The sequence below is a fragment of the Nannospalax galili genome, unplaced genomic scaffold (genome assembly GCF_000622305.1).
Source record: "Nannospalax galili isolate Female #2095 unplaced genomic scaffold, S.galili_v1.0 scaffold371, whole genome shotgun sequence".
In the NCBI taxonomy this organism is placed as follows: domain Eukaryota; kingdom Metazoa; phylum Chordata; class Mammalia; order Rodentia; family Spalacidae; genus Nannospalax; species Nannospalax galili.
The window spans coordinates 5,632,499-5,655,675 of record NW_008331606.1 but is presented as its reverse complement, the minus strand read 5'-3'; the positions used below and the strand labels follow the sequence as shown (position 1 = coordinate 5,655,675).

The following is a 23,177-nucleotide window of genomic DNA, read 5'->3' as shown; positions in this document are numbered from 1 at the left end:
CACACACACACTCCAAGGAAGGATGGAGAGCTTGCAAAAAGCCTGAAAGGAAAAGCCCTCCGGGCTGTAGGCCAATGGGCGGCGGGAGGGAGGAGTGAGGCTGGGGAACTTCTCCCAGAGCCAGTCAGAGGGGACGGCTGCTGGGAAGCCAATCAGCGCGCCCGAGCCTGCAGCCCCTCTGCAGTAGTTATGCCAGAGCGCCCAGTGTAGCGCGGCAGCGAGCGGGCAGCAGGACAAGGCTGACGGTTGGCACTGCACACGCTCAACACCCTGCTCTCGTGCCGCTCTCTCGAGGTCTGCACGCCTGGGTGCCCCAGACTCCCCGCCACGCCCCGCATCCCGCAGGCCAGCAGCCGCGCGACCGCCGCCGCCGTGCCCTAGGCAGTGCGGTTCGCCTCACCCCGCCCCATCCCTCCTCGCCCCGCCCACCCAGGTCCGCCCCGCGCCGCCCCGCGGCACCAAGCGGTTCCCGCCCTCGCCCAGCGCCCAGGTAGCTGCGAGGAAACTTTTGCAGCGGCCAGGGTAGCAGCAGGTCTCTAGCTCTTCAGGGCCACTGCCAGGCTTGCCGAGTTCCGGGACCACTCCTGCTTCTACTGCCACTCTCTCGCGCTCTCCTCGCTCCCCAGCGAAGCAGGATGGCCGGGACCGTGCGTACCGCGTGCTTGCTGGTGGCGATGCTGCTGAGCCTGGACTGCCTGGGACAGGCGCAGCCCCCGCCGCCTCCAGACGCCACCTGTCACCAGGTCCGCTCTTTCTTCCAGAGACTGCAGCCGGGACTCAAATGGGTCCCCGAAACCCCGGTGCCAGGTGAGTAGGGGCCCTCGCGCATTCCCTGCACCCAGTGGGGGAAGACAAGGCGCGTGCGGTGGCTCTGCCCGGAGCGCGCTGGCCCGGAGTGGCCTTGGTCGTGCGCTCTGCTGCTGGGTACCTGGGAATGGTCTCTTTTCTGGGGCCTGGCCGGGTCTACCCAGGGAGGGAAGCACAGAGTATGGGTCCACGCGCCCCGGGCTCACGGTACTGTCAGGGAATGTGGGAGTGGGATTCCGAGCCGATGGTGGAGATCGCCTTCTTGCTAGAGCCCATTTTTGGGGAGGGCGGGAAGGTGGGAGCTGCCCCCCTTCCCCGGTCCGGGCAAACAGGCTTCCCAATGTGGAGCCGGTATCTCGGGAATTTATCACCCTTGCTCACGCTTAGCGCCTTAGCTGGACCCGCAGCTCTGGCCATACTTTCCCCACCGTGTGTCCGTGTGCCCTCCTTTCCCTAGTCTGGGTTCCTGAGGCTGGCCGGGCCCAAGTGCAGGCAAAGTTGAGGAGAAATCTCTGAATCGGCAGTGGTGAGTGAAGACAAACTGAAGGAAACTTTTGAGTAAGAGGGTCCCCCAAAACGTGCAAGACTGAGTCTTTTCTTTCAAAACAGCTTCCCTTATCTAGGTTGGCAAAATCTCTTAAAAAAAATCGGCGGTGCTGGCCTGCGGAGCGGGAGTCCAAAGATGATTTAACTCCTCCCCCTTCCAAATTCATCTGCCTTCTTGACAGGCTGGACCCCGAAGAGGAGAAGATTTTAGGCGGAGGAAAGTTTCTGAACGCCTGCCTTTTGTTCTGCACAATCAGATCGTGCTGTAAGGGCATATTTTAACCTTAGCTGAGGGCTGCCGCTGTCAACAGATGAATACTAATGGCCTTCTGTGATCGACTGTCCAGCGGTTGGCCTCCTAACGCTTGCCTTAGAATCCAATTAGGACAAGTTGCTACACTGACAATATGGGCAGGAAGAATAGGTTTCAAAAAGATTAATTTTTCAGAGGTGCACTCGGAAGAAATCGCCCGGTTGTTTTCGCACGCCCTGAGACGTTTGTGGCCTCTAGGGTCAGTTTACGAAGACTCCTCTGCATCCAGCCAGGCGCACGTTCCCCGAGCCTGGGAGAGATCCAGGGAGCAACCCTAGCCACAACTTGGCCGATGGCTCTCAGCGAGTCAGGGAGGCGGGCCTGATGGTTGGACCAAGTTGAGAATGCGGATGCGCGCCTTGTGGGCGCTGCCAGCCGAGTGTTCACTGGCAGGAGGTTACCTAGGCAGCCAGCGCGCCCTCAGCCTTTTCTTTAGGTTGATGAAAAGAGCCTAGCGAGCCTGCTGTTTAGTTGCAAAGGTAATTGGTCACCCTTTTTGGTGACTGAAATGCACTTGCGCATATGTTAAATATTGCTTTGCAGGATATCGCTCTAAGGGAGGGTAGAACTACCTCTACCACTGTTAAGTGTTAATAACATACCACGTGGGCGTGTGCAGGAGCTGTAAGGGGCAACCTATGAATCAGTTCCACAGAGCTGAAACAACAGGCGAATCTCTCTCCCCTGAAAGTGCCATGGTAATTAGATTGCTAAAGCTAGAGAACATGCTTTTGTTGATAATGTAAAAATTGGTCCTCACAGGCTGAGCCCCCACAAGGTGAATTGATCTAGGGTTGGAGTTGGGGACGCATTTGGCTGATGTGAAGCTGGGAAGTAAAGGTGCTTAAAGAGGAAAACAAAAAACAAAACAAAACATAACAAAAAAACCAGAGGAAAGCCTAGATATTCATTTAGCAATCTCCTCACACACACACACACACACACACACACACACACACACACACACAGGCCTCCCTTAGCTCTCTGGCTGCCTGCCTCTTTGCTACATCTGTATAAAAATATTGGGAGGGCCCACACACTGTGTCTATGAGAGTTGGCCAGAGCCTGCTTCCTGCCTTCCTTACTCCCAGCCTAAGGATGGTCACACTTATAGAGACTTATTTGTAATAGAGAATTTTTTCATTTTCCTCTACTATTTCACAAACTCTAGGAGAAAGCACGTTTCCAGCTTTTTCTCTGTATAAACCCAGCCCTACCCACTTCAACTGCATTTAACAAAATTAAATGGTGGCCAGCACCTTCTACGTGGCAGGCGTCGTCCTCACCGAGCATTGGAACAAGACCAAAATTTAAATATGGCAAGATCCATATCACTCCCCTGTAGCCCGATTTTTTTCCTGTGGTAGTGGGGATTTTAGATTCTTAGGCCTGGCAAGAAACCATTTGTCCTGAATTTTTGTTGGGCAAATATGGACACTGTAGATTTAGAATGCATGGTGAAAATCCTAATGTTCACATGTGGATAAAGCTCATCAGTATTTCAGAGAAGAGATGACAGTGGTAGACTAAATACAATGGCAAGTGCATAATTTCAAAGTGAATAAATGCGTAATTTGCTGCTGTCATTCACTAGTTGAAAATTGAAAGAGAACTGCAAATTATTTGATAGTTATGAACCATCATGATGACCGCTTGATCCCCCCCCATCTATATTTTAAGCCATGTTTGGTTTGCCTGCTGCACTGTATTAACTGCATTAAAGCTTTCTTTGTCCCAGATGGAATGAGATTCGGTCACAGTAAGGAGAAATCCTCAAGAATGTCCTGTTTCACATAGGCGAAGCATTTGGGATTGACTGCTAAGTTTGGCCATTAGCAGAATTGGGTTGGAGTGGATAAGGTACATTTCTTATGCTAATATGGATGAGACTAAATGGTATTTGAAATCAGCCAGCCTAAAAAATAAATCGCTGGTGCTGAAGGACGACCCCAGACTTCTACCAAGCTGATCTAAACCCTTCCGATCTCATGTTCCCATTTCTTTTAGATTGTTCAAAGGCCCAGGATAGCCATTCTAAATAACATATCCCCCCAAATCCATAGATCTCTTCAGACCCCACTTTTTTTTTTTTAAAAAAAAAGGATTTGTAACTTGGAAAACACTGCAGATGCAAAACAGGCACACAGAGTTAGCATTTGGCAGAAAAATCCATATAACTGACTTTCAGTGTGGCTCTTTTGCCCTTATTTAATTTAGAAAAATTCAGAAAAAAGCCAATGAGCTCATAAGTCTAGATGTTTATTTTGTTTTGCTTAACCTACCCACAGGCGCAATCAAGAATGGATACAATTTTAGGCAAGGGAAGTGAGCTAGTAATCAGACAATGATGTTTCCAATTGTCTCAAGGGAATGTTAGAGAAGTCTGAAAAAAATTCCTCTAAACAAAAATCAAGTGTAATTCACTTTATGAATGCCATACACCACTTTTGTTGGGGGTGGGAGTTTCGGGGGGATGGGAATGAGAAAATCAAACAAACCATGGTAGTGTTGCAACTCCCAAAAGACTGAGGGCTCTTGCCTTGGAGCCGGCCTTGGAAAGTGCTAGAACTAATCCAGAAGGCCAAATGTACCTACCTAGAAGGCAGCCTCCTAGAGCCAAAACTGACTTGGAGTTTCTTGAAATTGGCTAAGCATGAAAATACAAAGTTAAATTATTGAAAAAAACAAAAGAGTTAAAGAAATTTTTTTTAAGTGTAAAAACTAGCAACCGTATCTGAGTTGCCTGCTGTGGTTCCCCACTTAGTTTGAAGCAGTTAGCAGTCCTAATTTTGGCAGAGAGAATAAGAGAGGTGTGAGAAGTTTTCTCTCCTCTGAGATTGCACTAGACATTTGGGCGAGCAGGTGATTTGTTAAAACTTGACAAAAGTTGTACTGCTGCGTGCTAACTTGGAAGAGTTTAGAGAATTCTTTCAGATGTGCTCTGCATATATTTATGATGGAAATCCCAATTTGGGGACTGAGATGTGCTTAGAAGGAGCCATCAATCTGATGGAGGAGATGGTTGATGTTTGTGGGGCACCTTGGCAAAGGCTATGTGTTAGGTGCTGGGGGTGCGGAGAGGAGCGAGCCTCAGTCCTTTTTGTCAAGGAGCTCACAATCTAGTGGGGGAGCACACAAGTAAACAGGCTTCCCAGGAAACTTGTAGGATTAAATAGGGTGAAAAGGGCTAGAAAATACCTCCAGGAAATTGGCTGAAATGGTCACAATAGGCAGCCTGAGCAAGGGAAAAGAACTGACAAGATGAAGTGGGAGATAGGGAGAAGTCTCTTAATAGAGCCTCCATCTTAAAAAGAGTTTTCTTAATTCTGGGAGTAAATTCCATTTGCTAGGCATTAGAAAATACAGACACAAGAAGGTTTTGATAGATGCTAGATGACACAGATGGTGTCAGTTTCACAATTTTTTTTTTCCTTATGGGCTGGTAGGTTGTATCCAATATTTTGATGCAATATTTTTGAGCATTCTGTTACTTCCATCTTTAGAGTTGCAATGTTTGCTGTTCACTGTAGCCTAGGAAAAGGCTGCTTATTACCAGCCTGGGAGAAAAGAATCCTGGATTTGTCTGCTATGAGACAAGACAGAAAATATGTTTTCTCTTTAAATGGCAACTATCAATGACCACGCCAACTTTAGTGTTTGATGCATATACAAAAGCATGGGTCTTAAGAGGTATCTTATTACTCATTTCTAAGAAAATTGGAGATAATCATGTATAACTTGTGCACATGATACATCATTTGGAAAGAATTTCACTGGGGATCATGTTGCTCAACTGAAAAGTTCTGGCATGCTGAATTTGTACATTTTTGTGAATGCTTCCTTTTACTCTGATCTCTAGCTTTTTTCTACATATGGTTATTTGTATGTTTTAGATTATAAGCTTCTTAAAGGGATGCTGAATTTGTACATTTTTGTGAATGCTTCCTTTTACTCTGATCTCTAGCTTTTTTTCTACATATGGTTATTTGTATGTTTTAGATTATAAGCTTCTTAAAGGGAAACCACTTTATTTGAGCAGTGTCAAGCACAATGCTAATGGTGCCATACAGCATTTGGTCAATAACTGACAAAAATATAATTTTTAGATCATTATATATTATCTATGAACTCTTGCATACTTTTAAAGTTTATTTTAAATGCCTAAGCCCAAAACATTATGGCACATTACTAAGGTGTGTGGATAAACTTTTTAATCTTTAAGTTTTGGGGCTGTTGACAGACGCAGGCTTCTTTTAGTTTTCTGTTGACTCTTAATATTTGCTAGGGATTGTCAACGTCGACTACCCAAAGAACACACTGAAGTCAGCAGCATTGTTATCCTGGATTAGTATCATTAAAAATCAACAATTATTATAAATTGTAGGACCTCTTTTAAATCAAGCCCTCTTTGATTTCATGTCAACTGGACCTTCTTGCTAATGTTGGAATCACCATATTGGGGAATTGAGCTACAAGACATCCACAGACCTGTTGAAGTGCTTCATGAGTTTCTGTAACCTAGGATCAGAATTCGTGCACAGGCTCAATGTAAGAGACCATGCCAAGAGCCAACGTCTGTTCAGCCCTATCCAAACTTGTAAATGGGCTTGATGTTTTTGCTAATGTAGGGTCTAATGGGAAGTGTGGGCAGAAAAATCCCCCAGTCAGTTTCCTGTATTTAGCAGAATGTCTGGCTTGCAAGAAGATCTCTAGCACTCTGTTTAGAAATGAACATCAGAAAATAGAGTCCAAGTCATGGGCCCCCAGACTGGCATTAGGGACAGCATTAACTAATGGCAAAGAGAACATGATTCAGAAAGCAGGGTGAAGGTGGGTATATCAGCAGAGAAAATGCAGCTTGAAATTCTATGTGTGTGTGTGTGTGGCGAAGTGTCCCCTGGAACGCTGCTGGCTCACTTGAATATCTTACTGAATATACAAAGTAAAGAAGCTTTAGTTCCGTACTTCAAATTAGGCCAATTAAAGATCACATATCCAAGTGCTAATTATTAGAAATATTCGTCATTTTTTGAACAACAAAAACAATAATAAATGCAAATTGTTTATTAAGAAAGGTACTGTTCATTTTTGCCTCTCTTTGTGTCTAACTGGACAAAGCCTCATTTGAGAATTTGTAGTTTTCCTCATGAAAAAAAGGGAGTCAATGTTAGGATTGTATTACTAGTGTTCCAAACAGTTAATTACTTCTAGTAGCTGAAATTGTATTTATATGCTAGATTAGTAACTCTACTAAGCTCTTTGAAGTGTACTTAATAAGCTTATATTGATAAATAATTGATAGAAAGGGAGATAAAGTATAAGTGAAAGTGACGATAAGAAGGGATATGGGAGGCAAACCCATTATAAAAGAAACCTCCACCCATTGTATTTCATGTATCCACTGCAAGATGAAAGGTGTTTATTTCTCAACAAAGGTGAGGATGCTTAAAATATTCTGTTTTCCAAATTTTCTACAATGAAGCATGTGTCCATTACACATTGAGAAAACAGCAGTTTCAGAGTAAATTTTCAATTGACCTTTTGGAGTCTGCCTTGGGAAAATAAGTGTAGTACTTGCAAATTAGAAATCCTGGTTATGGCAACTTTAAAGTACAGTTTCAGAAGTCTTCATATCCACTAGACTGTCATCTCCTTGAGGCTAGGGATTGCATAGTGCTAACAATGGGTACTGCTATGCATTTGTAGACCAAATGAATGGGGTGAGAATGTATAACAAATATAACATTTCAAGAAAGCCAATATTTAAGTGTTGATTTATTTTTGCTCTTTTAGTAGGTTTTCTAAAAAGTAATCACTTTTTCAGGTAAAAAGTCTGTTTGTTGCCTATGGGTAAGTAATAAAAGACATTGGTTTCATTCATTTGCCTGCACTATAATTCCCTGGAAGTAGACTAGTCAAATCTTGTAATAGGTAAATATTTTGTTCTTGTTTCCAAGGCCATTCTGAGTAATTTAAAGACAAAGTTATATTCATATGTGATTTCACAGATTTTTGTCTTCACTCTATAGATCTGTGGAATTTTGGTTTGTGAAAATAATGCAACCCGTTACTGGTTAAAGAAGTACATATTGGTAGGCAGGAATGGAATTACTGCTCGGCCTGCTGCTGTCTTGAAAATTATTCAATAAACTATTCTTCCTAATCCACACAACCAAAAATTACATACTGAAGGTATCTAAGTTTTTCCTCAGTGTTTATTTTTTCTTACTTATGGCATCAAGATCAATAAAGGTACATTTAAAAGGACATAATCCCAAGTGGATGTTCAGGGATAAAAAATTTTATTTAGATAGGCCTCATTTGGAAGCTCTCTTAATTTAATTTCTGTAGTAATCACACAAAATTTCCAGTTTACTGGCTAGTGAAGACCCATTGGGAAGTTCTTTCAAAGAGAGGCCCAAGTAGGAAAGAGGCTGAAAAAGAAAGAGATCATAAAAAGAAATAAGTTTGCATATTCTCTTCCTTAATTCCAGTTTTGCTTCCTGTCTCCCCAAAACTGCAGCTTAATAGTTATAGTGTGTATCATGACATCCTGAGAAGCTCCACTGTTCTTTATCAAACTCTGGCTTGCATAATTAAAGCTGAGGGGAAAATGGCAAAGAGCGGAAGAGTTAGAACAGTGACAGACATAGGATAATAAAAGCATGAATTCTGGTACATAGCAGAATGTTAACTAGCGTAGGACAGACAGAAAGGATTGGAAAGCATTTGAACATGGAATTTTTCATGTGTTCAGGGACAATACGGAGGGATGCCCCAATTGCATTTGTTTCCCCAAAATACCTTATCTGTACTTCTAATTTCATATCCGTGCTTTTGAAGTCTATAGCTTATTTGTGGTGTCTTTCGCCTAATCCTCATTGAATGCAGGAGCCATGTTTGACTCATCATGATATCCTCTAGATTGGTGAGTAGAGTGACTTGTGTAGAGATATTGTTGTAATTAATTAACGGGAATGAATGTAAGAATAAATATTGGAAGACATAGTCTTGAGGACTTGACTACTGTCCAATGAAACCTTAGGGTATCAAGTAACTACAGAATGGTCCCCTGACTGCATAGTTGTCTAAACTGCTTTGCAGCAGAGAATGAAGAAAGGATGGTGGAATTGAAACCTACACATCTATTCACTTGGGCCCTGGGAATCCTGTTGGCTCATGAAGATTGACGAGGTTATAAGTAGAGATTTTTTTAACTGTTGCCTTACCTAAATATGGCATTTGAATGTGTATATGCACATATATTCATAGATTGCACATATATATATGCATTACATTGATAGTGATAATTTACATATTATTTCAACTGACAATTGTTAAATTGTTATTTTTAGCAATGGGTGGTCTTTCACAGTCACATGTTTTATATCTCATATCTTAACAATACAATGACTAATAAGGTATCTGCAACTTCTGAATTCCAGGGATTGACCTAGCTCCGACATGCATGTGTGGGCGTATGAGTGCACAAGAACACATACACATTTTTATTCTTGTGCATACTTCCAGATAATATACCCACATCTCAAACAGCTGTGTCCAACCTATGGCTTGCGGGTTGCAAAATTTTTTTTTGTAATTCAATTGTGTGGATCTTAACGATGAACTTTGTAGATGATGACATGGTGTCATAATGTCAAAGAGCTGGATACATCTGATAGGTGATAAGCTTAGCTCACACTGGGAAGAACTAAGGGATGGATATAGAGATAGATACAGCTATGGATATGGCTTTCCATAGATCAAGTAAAGATATCTTTACTTGGATAAGCCCCAAATTGTTGCTGAACTAATTATCATCGATATCTTAGATCCACTGCTTATTTATCGAGTTTCATCATTTTTCCAAGTGTAGAGCTGGGATCCTCATTAAGTAGTGACAGTCAACCCACACTGTGAATTTGGCCCATTTTGGAGGACTACTTCAGGCACTGGCAGCACTGAACGTAAATGTGACCCAGAAGACACTTTCCAAGTTAGATTTCAGAGAATGTTTGCATTGGGGAACACACATATCTGTTTTAGAAAACAGATGGAAACTCACAGAAAGGGAACTTTGTAATAATGAACTTTATATACTAACTCTTTGTAAATATTTAAATGCTTTTCATTCATTCATCACTGCAAGCCATATTTATTGAGCACTGATTCTGTGCCAGGCACTAAGCTAGTAGTTGATGAACAAGATGAAAATCACTGCCAACTAGGAGTTCCCTACCTAGTGAGAGAGCTTAGCAAGAAAAATTCTGGATATCAAGACAGTGTAATGAAGGCTACTACGAGGTATGACGCAGGGTTCTGGAAAATGGAGAGGCATGTTAAACTGCCTTAAGACTATTGTTGTTTGGGGCTGGAGAGATGGCTCAATAGTTAACAGCACTCTTGCAGAGGACCCTTGTTCAATTCCCAGCACCCACATGGCAATTCACAACCATCTGTAACTCCAGTTCTGAGGGATCTAACACCCTCTTCTGGACTTCATGGGCACCAGACATAAAGTGATGCATATACATACATACATACATACATACATACATACATACATACGTATGTACGTATGTACATACATACATATATATTTTATAAAACACTCATAAAATAAAAATAAATAAATCTTGAAACTAGAGAGATGGCTCAGTGGTTAGGAGCACTGGCTGTTCTTGCAGAGGACCCAGGTTTGGTTCCCAGCACCCACATCGTGGCTAACAACCATCTGTAACTTCAGTTCCAGGGGATTCAATGCCCTCTTCTGACCTCTGCAGGCACCACATGATGTGGGTGCACTTAGACATAGACAGGCAATATACTCATACACATAAAATAAAAATAATACATAAAATATTTTAAAAAATAAATCTCTTTTAAAAAGAGTGCTGTTGTGCAAGTCATGTGAGATAGAAGGAGTTGAGGCAAAATGAGGAGCTAGGGAAATGACTCATTGGGTAAACTGCTTACACCGCAGGTATGAATCTGGTTTGAACCCTCAGGACCCACATAAAGCTAGGCACAGTAATGTGTGTTTGCGATTCCAGTGCTCCTATGGCAAGATGGGAGATGGAGACTGCAGAATCCTCGGAAGCTTGAGGGCTAGCTAGCCTGGCATATGTGGCTGCAAACAACAAAGAGAGACCCTACCTCCAAAAGAAGTGGAGAGAGGGAGAACTGACACCCACAGTTTTCCTCTGACCTCCACATGTGTACCATAGCATGCATATGCCCTTGATTATACATGAAAGCACATACATTTACACAAATACACATACACGAACATACACACAAACACACACAGATTATAAAAAGAGACAAGAGCTGGTGAGATGGCTCAGTGGATACAGGCAGTTACCATGTGAGCCCGATGACCCGGGTTCAATCTCTAGAATTCAAATGAAGATGGAAAAGAGAGCATCAACTCTACAAAGTTGTCGTTTGTTCTTCACACATGGGTCATATCATATGCCCACACACATGCATCATGTACCCACATGTAATAGCAATAAGAGAGACACAGAAACAGACTGAGACCGAGACTGAATCTATGCTTCTCAGAGTGGCTTCCAAACATCTGGGCTCAAATATCCTCAACTCGTCTGAGTAACTGAGGCTTCAAGACAGGCCTGGTTTAGAAGAGCACATCTTTTTTGAGACAGGGTCCCCCTGTAGCTCTAGCTAGCCTGGACCTTGCTATGTAGACCAGGATGGCCTCAATCTCACAGGGATCCACTTGCCTCTACCTCCCAAGTTCTGGGATTAAACGATGTGCCATGATGCCCAGGTCAGAAAAGCACATTTTAAAACGTATTTTATTTATTATTTTTATTTATGATTATGAGTGTATTGCCTGCATGTATGTAAGTGCACCTGTGTCATGCAGTACCCATGGAGGTCAGAAGAGGGTGTCAGGTTCCCTGGAACTGGAGTTATGGATGGTTGTTAGCTACTATGTAGGTTCTGGGAACTGAACCTGGGTCCTCTGCAAGAGAAGCCAGTGTTCTTAACTGCTGAGCCATTTCTCCACCCCGAGAAGAGCACATTTAAAAAAAAATTTAATATATTATTTTTATTTTATGTGTATGAGTGTATTGCCTGCACATATGTGAGTGCACCCATTTGGTGCAATGCTGTGGAGGTTAGAAGAGGACTTCGGATTCCCCTGGAACTGGAGTTAAGGATGGTTCGTAGCTGCCATGTGGGTGCTGACAATCGAACCCGGGTCCTCTGCAAGAGCAGTCAGTCAATGCTCTTAAATGCTGAGTCATCTCTCCAGCCCCAGAGCACATTTTTTAAAAGTAAAATAGTGAGTTTGGGTTTGAACAGGTTGAATTTGAGCAACATTTTTATCCTTGAGGTAGAAAATGTCTGCTAGGTAGTTCAAGTTGTTTTTTGGATTACAGAATAGAGAAAAATAAGGACTGGAGATACATATTTTGGTATTATCAGCATATAGATGGTAATGGAAGTCCTAGGAATAGATGAGATCACTGGGAAGGCATGTATATATTCTGGAGTTCAGACAAAGTCTAGTTGGGACTCATCAGTATATACGCTCAAGTTGGAAGTCATGGGTGTGGATATTTTCCAGGCTTTTGCATATGACATGTCTTAGAATGTATTTGCCAACATCTGGTGATTTTTTAAAAAAAGCTGCCAAAGCCTTCAAGAATGCTCTTGATTAAGAGACAGTGTGAGTACATGTAGTCACAGCCTAAGATTTTGCAGCTATGATAATATATCACACACCCAAACATACAAACACACACACACACACACACACACACACACACACTTACTTCTGTGGAAAAATACACTAGGATGATGATGTCACATTTCTATTTATTTTTGATGGTAATAATTAATGATTCTGCATGATATTTAAAGCAGAAATTGTTAGTTATTACTCTTAGCAGTGGGTGGTCTTTCACAGTCATACCTCATATTTGCATTTGCAAGCCTTGCTTTTCATGTATTTCATGTGCACTCAATGCATGTACTCATGAAGGGTCTGCCATTGGCAAGTTCGAGGAACCTGCCTCACATTAATACAGTGGCATTCTGCCGCTTCCCCATGGGGGAACTCTCCTGCTCTGGAGAATGAAAGCTGTAAAAATGCTGGTTTTGGAGATCTGGACTATATTCCACTTCTGGCTAGACTCTGAAACATGTGGTTCCAAGCCATGGCTAGGAATACTTGTGTAATTGGGCTGCTCTTTCTGAAGTGTCTGTGGAGATGTAATATTATTTTGGTTCTGGGATAGGGGAAGGTTGTAAAAAATTCTGGTTCATTAGCATTAATGGTGTCAATTTCCCTGTTGTTTACAAGGTTGAGGTTGCCTTCATCGGGGTTTCTAGTTGGTTTTTAAAAGACATTTTTCTTTTTACTTATCTGTATGTGTGTATCTGTGTGTGTGTGTGTGTGTGTGTGTGTGTGCGTGTGCGTGTGCATGTAGGCCATGCATGTGCACCCACTTAAGCAAGAAGAGGGCACTGGATTCCCTAGAGCTGGCATTACAGGTGGTTATGAGCTGGCTGATGTAGGTGCTGGAAATCAAGTTCAGGGGGCAAGTACTCCTAACTGCTGAGCCATCTCTTCGGCTTCAGGGTTTCTACTTTCAACACAAACTTGAAATTGCTTATTTTTCAGTAGGTTTGTGTGTGTGTGTGTGTGTGTGTGTGTGTGTGCTCATTTGCAGGATGATTGGATAGTTTCCACTACGAAGGAAGATCATGGGAAAATAACATTTAGCCAGTGCCACAGTAACTACGCATTGTAATCTGTCACTTAATGTATAGAGCAAACTTGAAATGTAGGTGGTGCTAGTCCAATTTTATAGATGAAAAGCAGCAACAACAACTGAGTCCCAGAAAAACTTTTGTATGTATAAGTGGTGGAGCCAGTATTTAAATCTAAATTTGCTTTGCTCCATATCTGATGCTCTCTCCAGTGAACTCATTGGACTATGAGGGGAAATGATATAGTCTGCATAGAAAGTTTGGACCTGAATTCCCATACTTCTTTGACTTTGGGGATATTGTATATTCTGGGGTCTTCTATTTGGTTCTGCCTTTGTCTAGTCTGTTCCTTCTAACCTTTGTTAGATGTAGGTGTTCAGTAGTGTGTGTCCTTTGTCCTCTCCATTGTCTTTGCTCACTCCCACATCCATTCCCAAGACTCATTATCATTGCTGTTTGAATGGTTCCCATATCTCCTTTCACTCTGACCTCTTCCTTGTTCTCCAATTCAGACTCTCACAGCTGCCTGCTGAACATCTCTATCAGAAAATCCTGCCAGTGCTTCACTTTGAACAGCACAGAAAATTACTCCATCATTTTCTTTTCCTACTCCTACTAACCTCTTTCCAACATCCTACATTTCTGGTGATGGCATCTCTTTCTGATATGGAGACTTGATTGGCCAAGTCCTGCAAATCTACGTAATGTCTCTCACTCGTAACCCTTTGCCACGCGTGCCCTCTATTCACAGACAGGATTCTAAAGTACTATTGAAAGGATGCTGTAGTTGTCTGTTAGCTAAGTCTTTGCTTCTAGACCACTTGATTGCCTTGCCATCATCACTGCCTCCTGTAGTCTTACCCACCCTCCAAAGACTTGTGCAGTGCCATCTTTTTCATCCCTCTCCATGATTCCCCATGTCTAGATGCAATGGTTCTGCCTTTGAACCATGTAGCACCATACTATGGCCTTAGTTCTTACTTGCTCCTGCCATTGCTTATACATTGTACTTTGTTCTTAGTATGAGACCCTGGCTCTGTAGTGTGCTCCATGGAACACTGGCATCAGCATCACCTGGGAGCTTGTAAGAAATGCAGAACTCGGGTGTCATCCAGACCCACTGAATCAGAATCTGCATTTTTAACAAGACCTCCGGAGTGATTTGTATGCGTATTCAAATTTGTGAAAAGCTCTTTCGGAGTGTAAGCTTGATGAGGATGAGAACTTTGCAGCACTTGTGAGTGCATGTTACGTTTAAATTCATGTCATTTTCATTTTGCACTTTTATCTTTTGCACATTTATTCACTGAAGTAGCATTAGGGATGTATACATAGGAAACGTAGTAAGGGAGTAGGAAGAACAGAGGAGAGGAGAATGACAGACTGAAGGAGAGGGCATGAAGAAAGGCAAGAGGATAATGGAAAGTGATAATGAACCAGCTAGAGAGGGCCAACAGGATATCTGATAGGTAGCTAATAACTTTAGTTTGGGAAACACTTCCTTTGTGTCAGAGCATACGTAGAGTCTCTCGTCTAGGCCTTGACTTAATTTCATGTAGCCAGGGGTAAATATTTCCTGTGAACATTTTGCTTCTTCTGTAGGGGGATGAATGGTTGAATGGCTTCCCCTTCTTTCTTTTGCTGGAATTCTGGGATATATGTTGTCTGATCATCCCTAGAAGTTACCATGGAACTTCTGAAGGGTTTCAAAGAACCGTGGAAGAACTGTGCGCAGTATTTCCAACGGGTTCTTCTATTTTCAGAGACAGATTTTATGCTTTGTTTTCAACCTTCAAAGTTTATTTCTGAAATAAAGGTTTATTTTCCCTATGGTATTTTGAAGGTTTTCTACAAATGTTAATTTCTAAAACCCTAAGTCATTTCTTGCCTTTGAAATTTCCGTACTGTGGTCAATTTAATAATATTGCCCGAAGATTTTTTTGTTTTGGCCTTCAGAAGCTGTCAGACTGCCTTTTCTTTGTTCTCTGAGAAAGTAAGGTAGCCTCCTTCACAAAGCTGGAAGGTGAGGTTGGAATCCAGTCATTGAAAGTCTTCCTCCCCCACAATTTCCAGTTTTACTTTCAAATCTGGTCCTAGTTGCAACTCATAGGTAAAATTCCTGAAAATCTCACCAACACTTCATAGAACAGTGCTAATGAGCAGCCTAACTTACTTAGCTAATACCCCCGGTAGCTAAGGGGAACAAGGGACATTTTCTGCACTCTTATGACTTTACACAACTCCAGACTGCAACGGCCCTCCTTCATCTGTCTGACTCTCTCTATATCTTCTTTTCCTCTGCTTCCCTTCCACCCTCACGTACTCCCTCAACTGGCTATAATTTAAAACAGAAGGTGTTTTATGGTTTGTTATATTTATTGAATGGTTTTGTGTTTCTTGCTCTGTAAAAAAATAAATGAGTGGAATGTTTTATATTTTCCTCTGCATTTTGGTTTTAAATTGTATTTCCTTTTCCTCTAGCTCCTGAATTTCTTCCGTCCTCTCTCTCCCTCCTGTCTTCCTCTGCCTCCCCCACATCTGCCTCTACCCAGTGACTGTGGAGAGAAAACAGACTCCTTATTTTCTGCCACATATTTGGTTTGGGTACCTGGTTACTTCTCCTGGGATATTGTGAAATTCTATTCCTTAGTTTGGAAATGAAGAGCTCTGAAATGTGCAGTGATCAATTTACATTCCACTTTCTAAGAATCCTGTGTATTTAAAATGCTTTTTGTACAGACAGGATGAGGTTAGATATATGTGATTTGAGTGACTCACATAAATGTTGTGTAGTTGACATTCACTCTTACTTTGTCATAGTTCTCAATGAAGGCAGCCTTGTATCTTTGTTCTTAGAAATCCCCCCCCTTTTTTTAACATCGAATGCTTTTTTCTAAAGATAAGGGAGCCCCTTTGAAGTACTGCTAGCATGTGTTAGAAATGATACCTACCTTGTAGGTTAACCAAGTTACAGTCTGCTTCTCCCTGATGACGTTATCACATTTCAGGAACCTTGTTTCACTTGTGGGCTTTTATTGTTCCAGTTTCAATTTTGACTTCAGGTTGGAGATGGTGCTCCAACTGGACCATTCCATGTTATTTTTCCTTTGTCTCTATCCTTATGGGGATTTTCCTTGTTTGTCCTGTAACTATTATTTTTTTCAAGCTTGGCCAAGGGTATGAGGTTCTGCACTTATATATAAATATTTAACAAGATAAGTTAGACAAAATATGCTTGAAGACATTTCAGTCTTTCTCCCATCCCTTCCCCTCAGCTTGTGTGTGTATGTGTGTGTGTGTGTGTGTGTGTGTGTGTGTAGTCACAGATGGTTGCTTTTTCTCAGATGTTTAGATTTGGAGGACATTCCTTTGCACTTTGCTTGATGGACATAGTGAAATGGAAGCTTTTGCGTCAACCCGGACTACCAAAATGGTAGCAACCATGTAACAGATTGCATTAAACTCTCGTCCTATTTTTTTCTAACTAGTCCCTCAAATTCCCCTAAGCCAGAAAGCTTTAGGTATGAGATTGTATGTTTTTAAAGAAAATATTATGAATAACGACTAATGTTCTCAAGTCAGGAAGAACAATTAGTACCATTCATTAATCAGGGAGCGTGTTTTGACTCTGGGTCCTGGCTAGGAAATATAAACTGTGAAAGTCACACATATATATGAACCTCAGGCAAATTTATGACTTGTCAGCTTTTAAGGTTAAATTCTTAACCCCAAATCAGGGCTGGCTTTATATGTGGAGTCCAGCACATTCCTCTGGGCCATTGAGCACGCCCCTCCTCAGCCCTTTGCTTAACAGCAGCTAATGGCCTAATGAGCAAGAAGGATTTCTGCCTCTTATCAGCTGCCTAAACAGCAACAGGAAGGCTGATGTACAGAGTACAGGTCAAAACTTCAGTTCTTGGACTGAAAAACTACAAGGTCAGTTTAAAACTCCAGATATGTGGTATCTCTATAGTCATCAATACCTGTCAGTAAGGGAACTAGACACTTGAGTTCAAACAAATAATAATAGCTGCCAAAAGTATGAACAGTCTAATTAATTTTGTTAATAGTTCTTTCCTTTTTAGTTCTATAAATAGCCTTTATATATTCTTTAATGAGCTTTTAGTTTATGCCTGGGGGTTGTTATGGTCATGTGGGAGTGTGTGATTGTAAGGTGGTGATGATGATGAAGGTAAGAATATTTATATTTTAGGCTCCGATTTTGGAAGAGGCTGCCAAATGAAGGCAAAAGAAAACTCCACTACTACTTAGTTTCTTTCCGAACTGAATTGTGAATGACTATGCCTTTAACTTGCCATGGATTCAGAGCAATCTTTCTGCCTCGTCATTTGTACTGACTTTTTCAAAAGGAGAGATAGTGCCTATTTCTTAGATCTGCTTGGAATCCAGACGCAGATTCACGTAGAATAAATAGTTTAGGATAGTCACTCCCCATCATAGTGAAAGCCCCTTGACTTTCATCTTCTGTGTTTGCATTTTTTCAGAGACAGTAATGAAAACATTTTTTCCAATTCCCTTGTGTTATTGAAAATCCTATTTACATAAACAGGCCTTGTTGTGGCTTAGGGAAGAATGTGGGGTCCTGTCCTTTAGCTCCTTGTATATCTTCACTAAGGCTTGTCTAAATAGAAGTAATGACGTTTCAGTCTAAGCAGCTTTTCTCATTTAGGTAAGCAGGGTGGTTTGAAATTTCAGTTTACTAGATAATTGAGTCTCTTCTTAATTATTTCAGGCATGCAGGTTGCTCTCTTTATAGTAAAGACCCTAAAAATCTAGTAATCTCCTCAGGCATCCGTTTGGAAATAAAATCCTGTGCGTTTTCAGGGGTTAATTTTCATTACAATTGCATGTTGCCTCCCTACCCCCACACTTGAGGAAATTCTGCTATCTTTTAGGGTCTGGTTTCCTCACGGTGCAAAAGCACACTTTAAAAATATATAGGGATCCCGCTGGAAATATTGGGTCTAGAGGAAATTTAAATGTATTCAGATTCATGCTTATTACACAACTTTCATTTAGAGTTTTTAACAGCTTTGTCATATTTCTTGGAAAATCATGTGCTGACTTTACCAGACTTGGGTTTCTGCTTTGAATGAAAAAAAAAAAAAAAAAAAAAAAAGAATGCTAACCAAAGTGTAGTCTGTATTCATTCTTTTTTCTTTAAAAAAAAAAAAAAGCCCTCAGAGGTCATCTGGTGCACAGTGAGGTGGGAAAAACTGAAAAAAGAAGAACAAGAAAAAGCCCAGGTCACCTTCAATCTGCTACTCATTCCCACTGCTGTGACTTCAATTCAGCAAGAGTTTATTGAGCACCTGTGGTGGGGGCGGTACTAATAATCGTTAACATTTATTGAGCCAGGCACTGTGCTAAGCCTTTTATGGGCTACATCTCACTTAATCCTCACAATAGCACTACCAGGTGGTTGTATTTTATCTCCATTTCAGAGATGAGGAAACTGAGGCTTAGAGAGGTTTAGTAGCTTGTCCAAGACCAAATAGCTACGAAATGAATTAAACCCAGTTCCTTTGATTCCAGAGTCATGTTCCTTCATTACTCTCACGATAGACTCAGCATTCCTAGGAAACTAGTTTTGAAAATCGAGTATGTCAAAATCATATACTCTATTCTCCCTGCTCTTGGTGGGGGACAGAGGTGATAGATTAGGTTCATGAAGGAGAGGGTCTCCGTAGCTGCTAAAAGGGAGGAGACGTACATAGAAAGACTAGTGGTTTGAACTGGTGGGAATACTGTCCAGTAGCCTGTGGTCATGGGCATTTCTTTCATGTTGAGTGAAGACCATTCTTCCAGTTGAACCCTCTCGGTGCTTGTATCTACCTGTTTCCATCACTGCCTCAGGCCTTCTGGAGCATTACCTACTCCAAACCACCACTCCTTAGGCATGCATGGTGTGGAGGGTTTGGGATAATTAGTCCCATAGTTTCTGTGTCACTATTTCTCCTTTATTTCAAGTTCCTTGAGACAAAGGTAAAAATTAAATGAAGCAGATATTTCTGAATCAAATTACTGTGTCTCAAGAGCTGAAGGCAGGCCATAAGAGTAACAATCCACAGGGAGACCATGGAACCAGAAAGTTGGTTTGAGTTGATCTGGACCCCTCCTGGTACTGCCTCTCACAACTGGCACTGGACTCTGGAGAGCTCTGTGTCTGAATCATTCACAGCTTGATGAGACAATGAAGTTCCCATTAGCAATTTTTGAGTTTTTCAGTAAAATCACGGGAATAGAAGAAAAATTCCCCAATCAGCTGTTTGGGTAGTTTATTTTTGTTTTTCCTAGCTCCTGAAGCAGCCAAGGAAGAAAAAGGGTACTACTGAGTATCATTGAAAAGACTTTCACGTGTTGCATTTTCCTCAGTTTTAGAAAACATTTGGTTCAGGGAAACATGAACTCACTGTGTGTGTGTGTGTGTGTGTGTGTGTGTGTGTGTGTGTGTGTGGTATTAACCAGAAGTAAAATGTGTGTGTGTGTGAAACAATATCCCTTGTCTTTCAACCCCAGCCTATCCAAAACTCCTTGGGTCTCCAACTTTCTTATAGTTGATACGTAATGTTTCGCTTGTCAACTCCCTTTTCAAACATGTACTTTCTCCTCTATTAAATCTTTCACAGAAAGACGTTGCCACCAAGTCTAGACTTCAGTACCATGCAGGAGGGGGACCCATTAGTGAGGATTTTGATTCATATTACATGGGTAGGGGAGGAGGAGGAAAATGTGTCTTTTCCAGTCCTTCAGATCCTCAAGTTCTAACACAACACTATGTTGAAGAAGGATGAAATTACTGGAGTATTTACACAGCTATTCCCCAAGATGGCATAAATGCCACAGCACTGGAGCACATCAGTGTAGACACTCAAATAAGCTGAAGGATGGGAAAAAGGAAATGATTGATACCAGTGCTTCTCATTTAGGGATCAAGACTGAGCATTTGGTTGCATTTTGCTCAGGTGCAGTGTGTATGCTAACAAGGCAACAGACTCCCTTTTCCCCAAGTTTCAATCCTAGGGAAAAAGGAAAGATATAATAGAGGGCACAGATTATTTACAGTGGCTGAGAATGTAATTACAAGGTGCAATGGCTTGAAACTGAAATGTAGGTTAGCCGTTAGAGCTAGGAGAAGCATCTTAAGAGTGTAACAGGGTAACTGGGCATCAGGAGCTCGTTAAACAGCATCTCTAGAAATGCCAAGGAGTAGGGCAGGGGCAATGTGAAGAGAAATCCAAGCTCAGTATTGGGCTCATGCCCAGACCCATAGGCATCTTTCATTATTGCCTGGTTTCCTTTGTGTTTATTTAATTGCTAATCTCTTGAAAGAATTTTTTCATGTATCCAAAACAAGCCTAATTTGTTGAGCATAAGAAGACAAATGCCTTTGAGCAGTGAGAAGAAGGCATTTGGATTGGTCTGAAGAGCCTCCTAACAGACTCTCTGGAATATGGGCCAACAACTGAGGCAATATTGTCATTTTATTACTGCAAGACTTCTTAATCCTTATAGTGTGTAAGCATTGTGGTTAAAGTACTATTTGGGTTATGCCAATATTATTTTCCTTAGGTCTGATCCTAAAGAAAACTGGGTTTTGGTCCATGTTCATCTTTTACTTGATCTTTGCCTCCTTTTTGGTACCTCTTCATGTTCCTACCCAAGCAAGTATTCAGGATACCTCCTTTTTCCCTCCCAAACTCCTTTTCTGTGAGGAGGAAAATTCCACGTAGATGCTTCTGTCTTGAAGCATGAAGGTAGTATTCCAGGAGTGTTGTACTTTGAGGCACCTGATTAAATAGAACCACCATGATGCAACATCTAAATAGCATTAGGTTGATACTTTCAGGTGAGGTAGACAGGGGAAAAGTTGGTGTTTCCTAGGGCTGCCATAACATATGGGCACAAATTTGGTGGTTTAAAGCAGTGGACATTTGTTTTCTTACAGTTCTAGAGTCCAAAAGACCAAAAGAAAGTGGCAACAGAATTGCCTTTCTACAGGTTCTGGGGGAGGAATCTTTCTTTGCTTCTTTCATCTTTTGGTGGCTCGTTTTCTGTAGTTATATCCCTCCAATCTCTGTCTCCCTCTTCGTTTGGCCTTATCTCACTGCCTTCCTTCTCTGTGTATCTTTCAAAGACACCTATCACTGGATTTAGACTAAACCCACATAATCCAGAATGACCTCATCTCCAGATTCTTAACTTTGTCTCCAAAGACCTCTTTTCCAAATAAGGTCACAGTGACAATTGCTGGGGGTTTAGGATATCGACATCATATCTTTTAAAAAAAGTTTTTTGAGGCAAGGTCTCCCTGTAGCCCCAGCTGGCCTGGAACTCCCTATGTAGACCAGGCTGGCCCCCATCTCACAGAGCCTGCCCCTGCCTCCTGAGTGCTAGGATTAAAGGCATGTACCATCATACCCAACTGACATATCTTTTTAGGAGAGACCATTCAACCTATTGTACATATGAGCAGTCTGGGGCCTCGTGAATCACATGAGCTTGTGAGAGCCCCCTACTCAAAGGAAACTTGTTTATGGGATGCTTAAAGTGGATTGTTAAAATGTCAGTGTTTTCCTGAGAGGCATGTTCATGGAAACTGCTGTTAACCCCTTTTTCATATGAATAAATTGAGGACCTGGGGACTGAAACTGAATTACCCAAGTCACTCTGGATCACAAGAAGAGATTTGAAACAGAATTTGTTACTATATTATTAGCATGGACTGTGTCTCATGACTGGGTTTTTTTCCTTAAAAAGTCCGCTTTTTTCTAAACACTTTAGCCACAGGAAAACAATTATTGCTTATTACTCACCTGAAAAGCCTTTTCACAGGAGCTGTAGGATCAAGGTGATGGTGCGTTTTCAATGTACTTCAGCTTTCTACTTTTTCTTTGTGATTTGCTACAATACTAGCAACAGGGAGATTTGGAAGCCAGAAACATCTGTGAAACAAAAGACTGTTTTTTTAGGTTTACGTTAAGAATACAGCTTGCAGGCAAAGTGGTTAATATATGGCTTTCAGAGATGAGATGTCTTCCGTAGAAATCCTTTCATACTTTGTTATGACAAAACAACCAATTCTTTTTTATTTTATTATTATTTTCTGTGTATGAGTGTATTGTCTGCATGTATGTAAGTGCACCCTTGCCATGTGATTCCCATGGAGGTCAGAAGAGGGTGTTAGATCCCCTGGAACTGGAGTTACAGATGGTTGTTAGCCATCATGTGGGTGCTGGAACCAAACCCAGGTCCTCTGCAAGAGCAGCCAGTGCTGTTAACCGCTGAGCCATCTCTCCAGCCTCAACAGGAACAATTCTAATATTCATGGTTATGAGATATTTCTTCTGATGTGAAAAATTTGGCATGTAAAGTGATTACTGAGGTGAGAGTTTGGCCTTCATGGAAACAGACGGGGACCTTAAAGACCACCAGGTGCTCTCTGATGTCACTATTCAAATTATGTTTGAATGTGTCAATAGAGGAGTCACATCACTGACTGTTCATGAGTTCAACATTCAGCATTTAAGTGAACCATATACCAGGCTTACACCTTGTTGTGGAACACAGACATAGCCAAGGAACAGTTCTGGCCCACAGAATCTTCCAACTCTTAGTAGAAATAAGACAAAAACACCAATGGCCGCAAAGCCTAGCTTACAAAACACACTATCAGACAGGCATAAAGTATACTGAAATATCAGAGAGGGTTTATTGGAGGGAAGAGGGAAAAGTTTATGAA

At 41.7% G+C, this 23,177-nt stretch overlaps 1 protein-coding gene across 2 annotated transcripts in view; it reads left to right on the top strand.

Moving 5' to 3' along the window:
* Positions 1 to 206: 206 nt before the first annotated feature.
* The window catches only part of Gpc3 (glypican 3), a 433,306-nt gene continuing 410,335 nt past the window's right edge, over positions 207 to 23,177 (top strand). The window contains exon 1 of one of the 2 annotated variants that reach the window (XM_029560452.1): positions 207 to 807. In XM_029560452.1, the coding sequence (XP_029416312.1) occupies positions 636 to 807 (172 nt within the window). In that variant the 5' untranslated portion in view covers positions 207 to 635. The remainder of the gene's footprint in view (positions 808 to 23,177) is intronic. The other variant, XM_008826751.3, reaches the window with a different exon arrangement.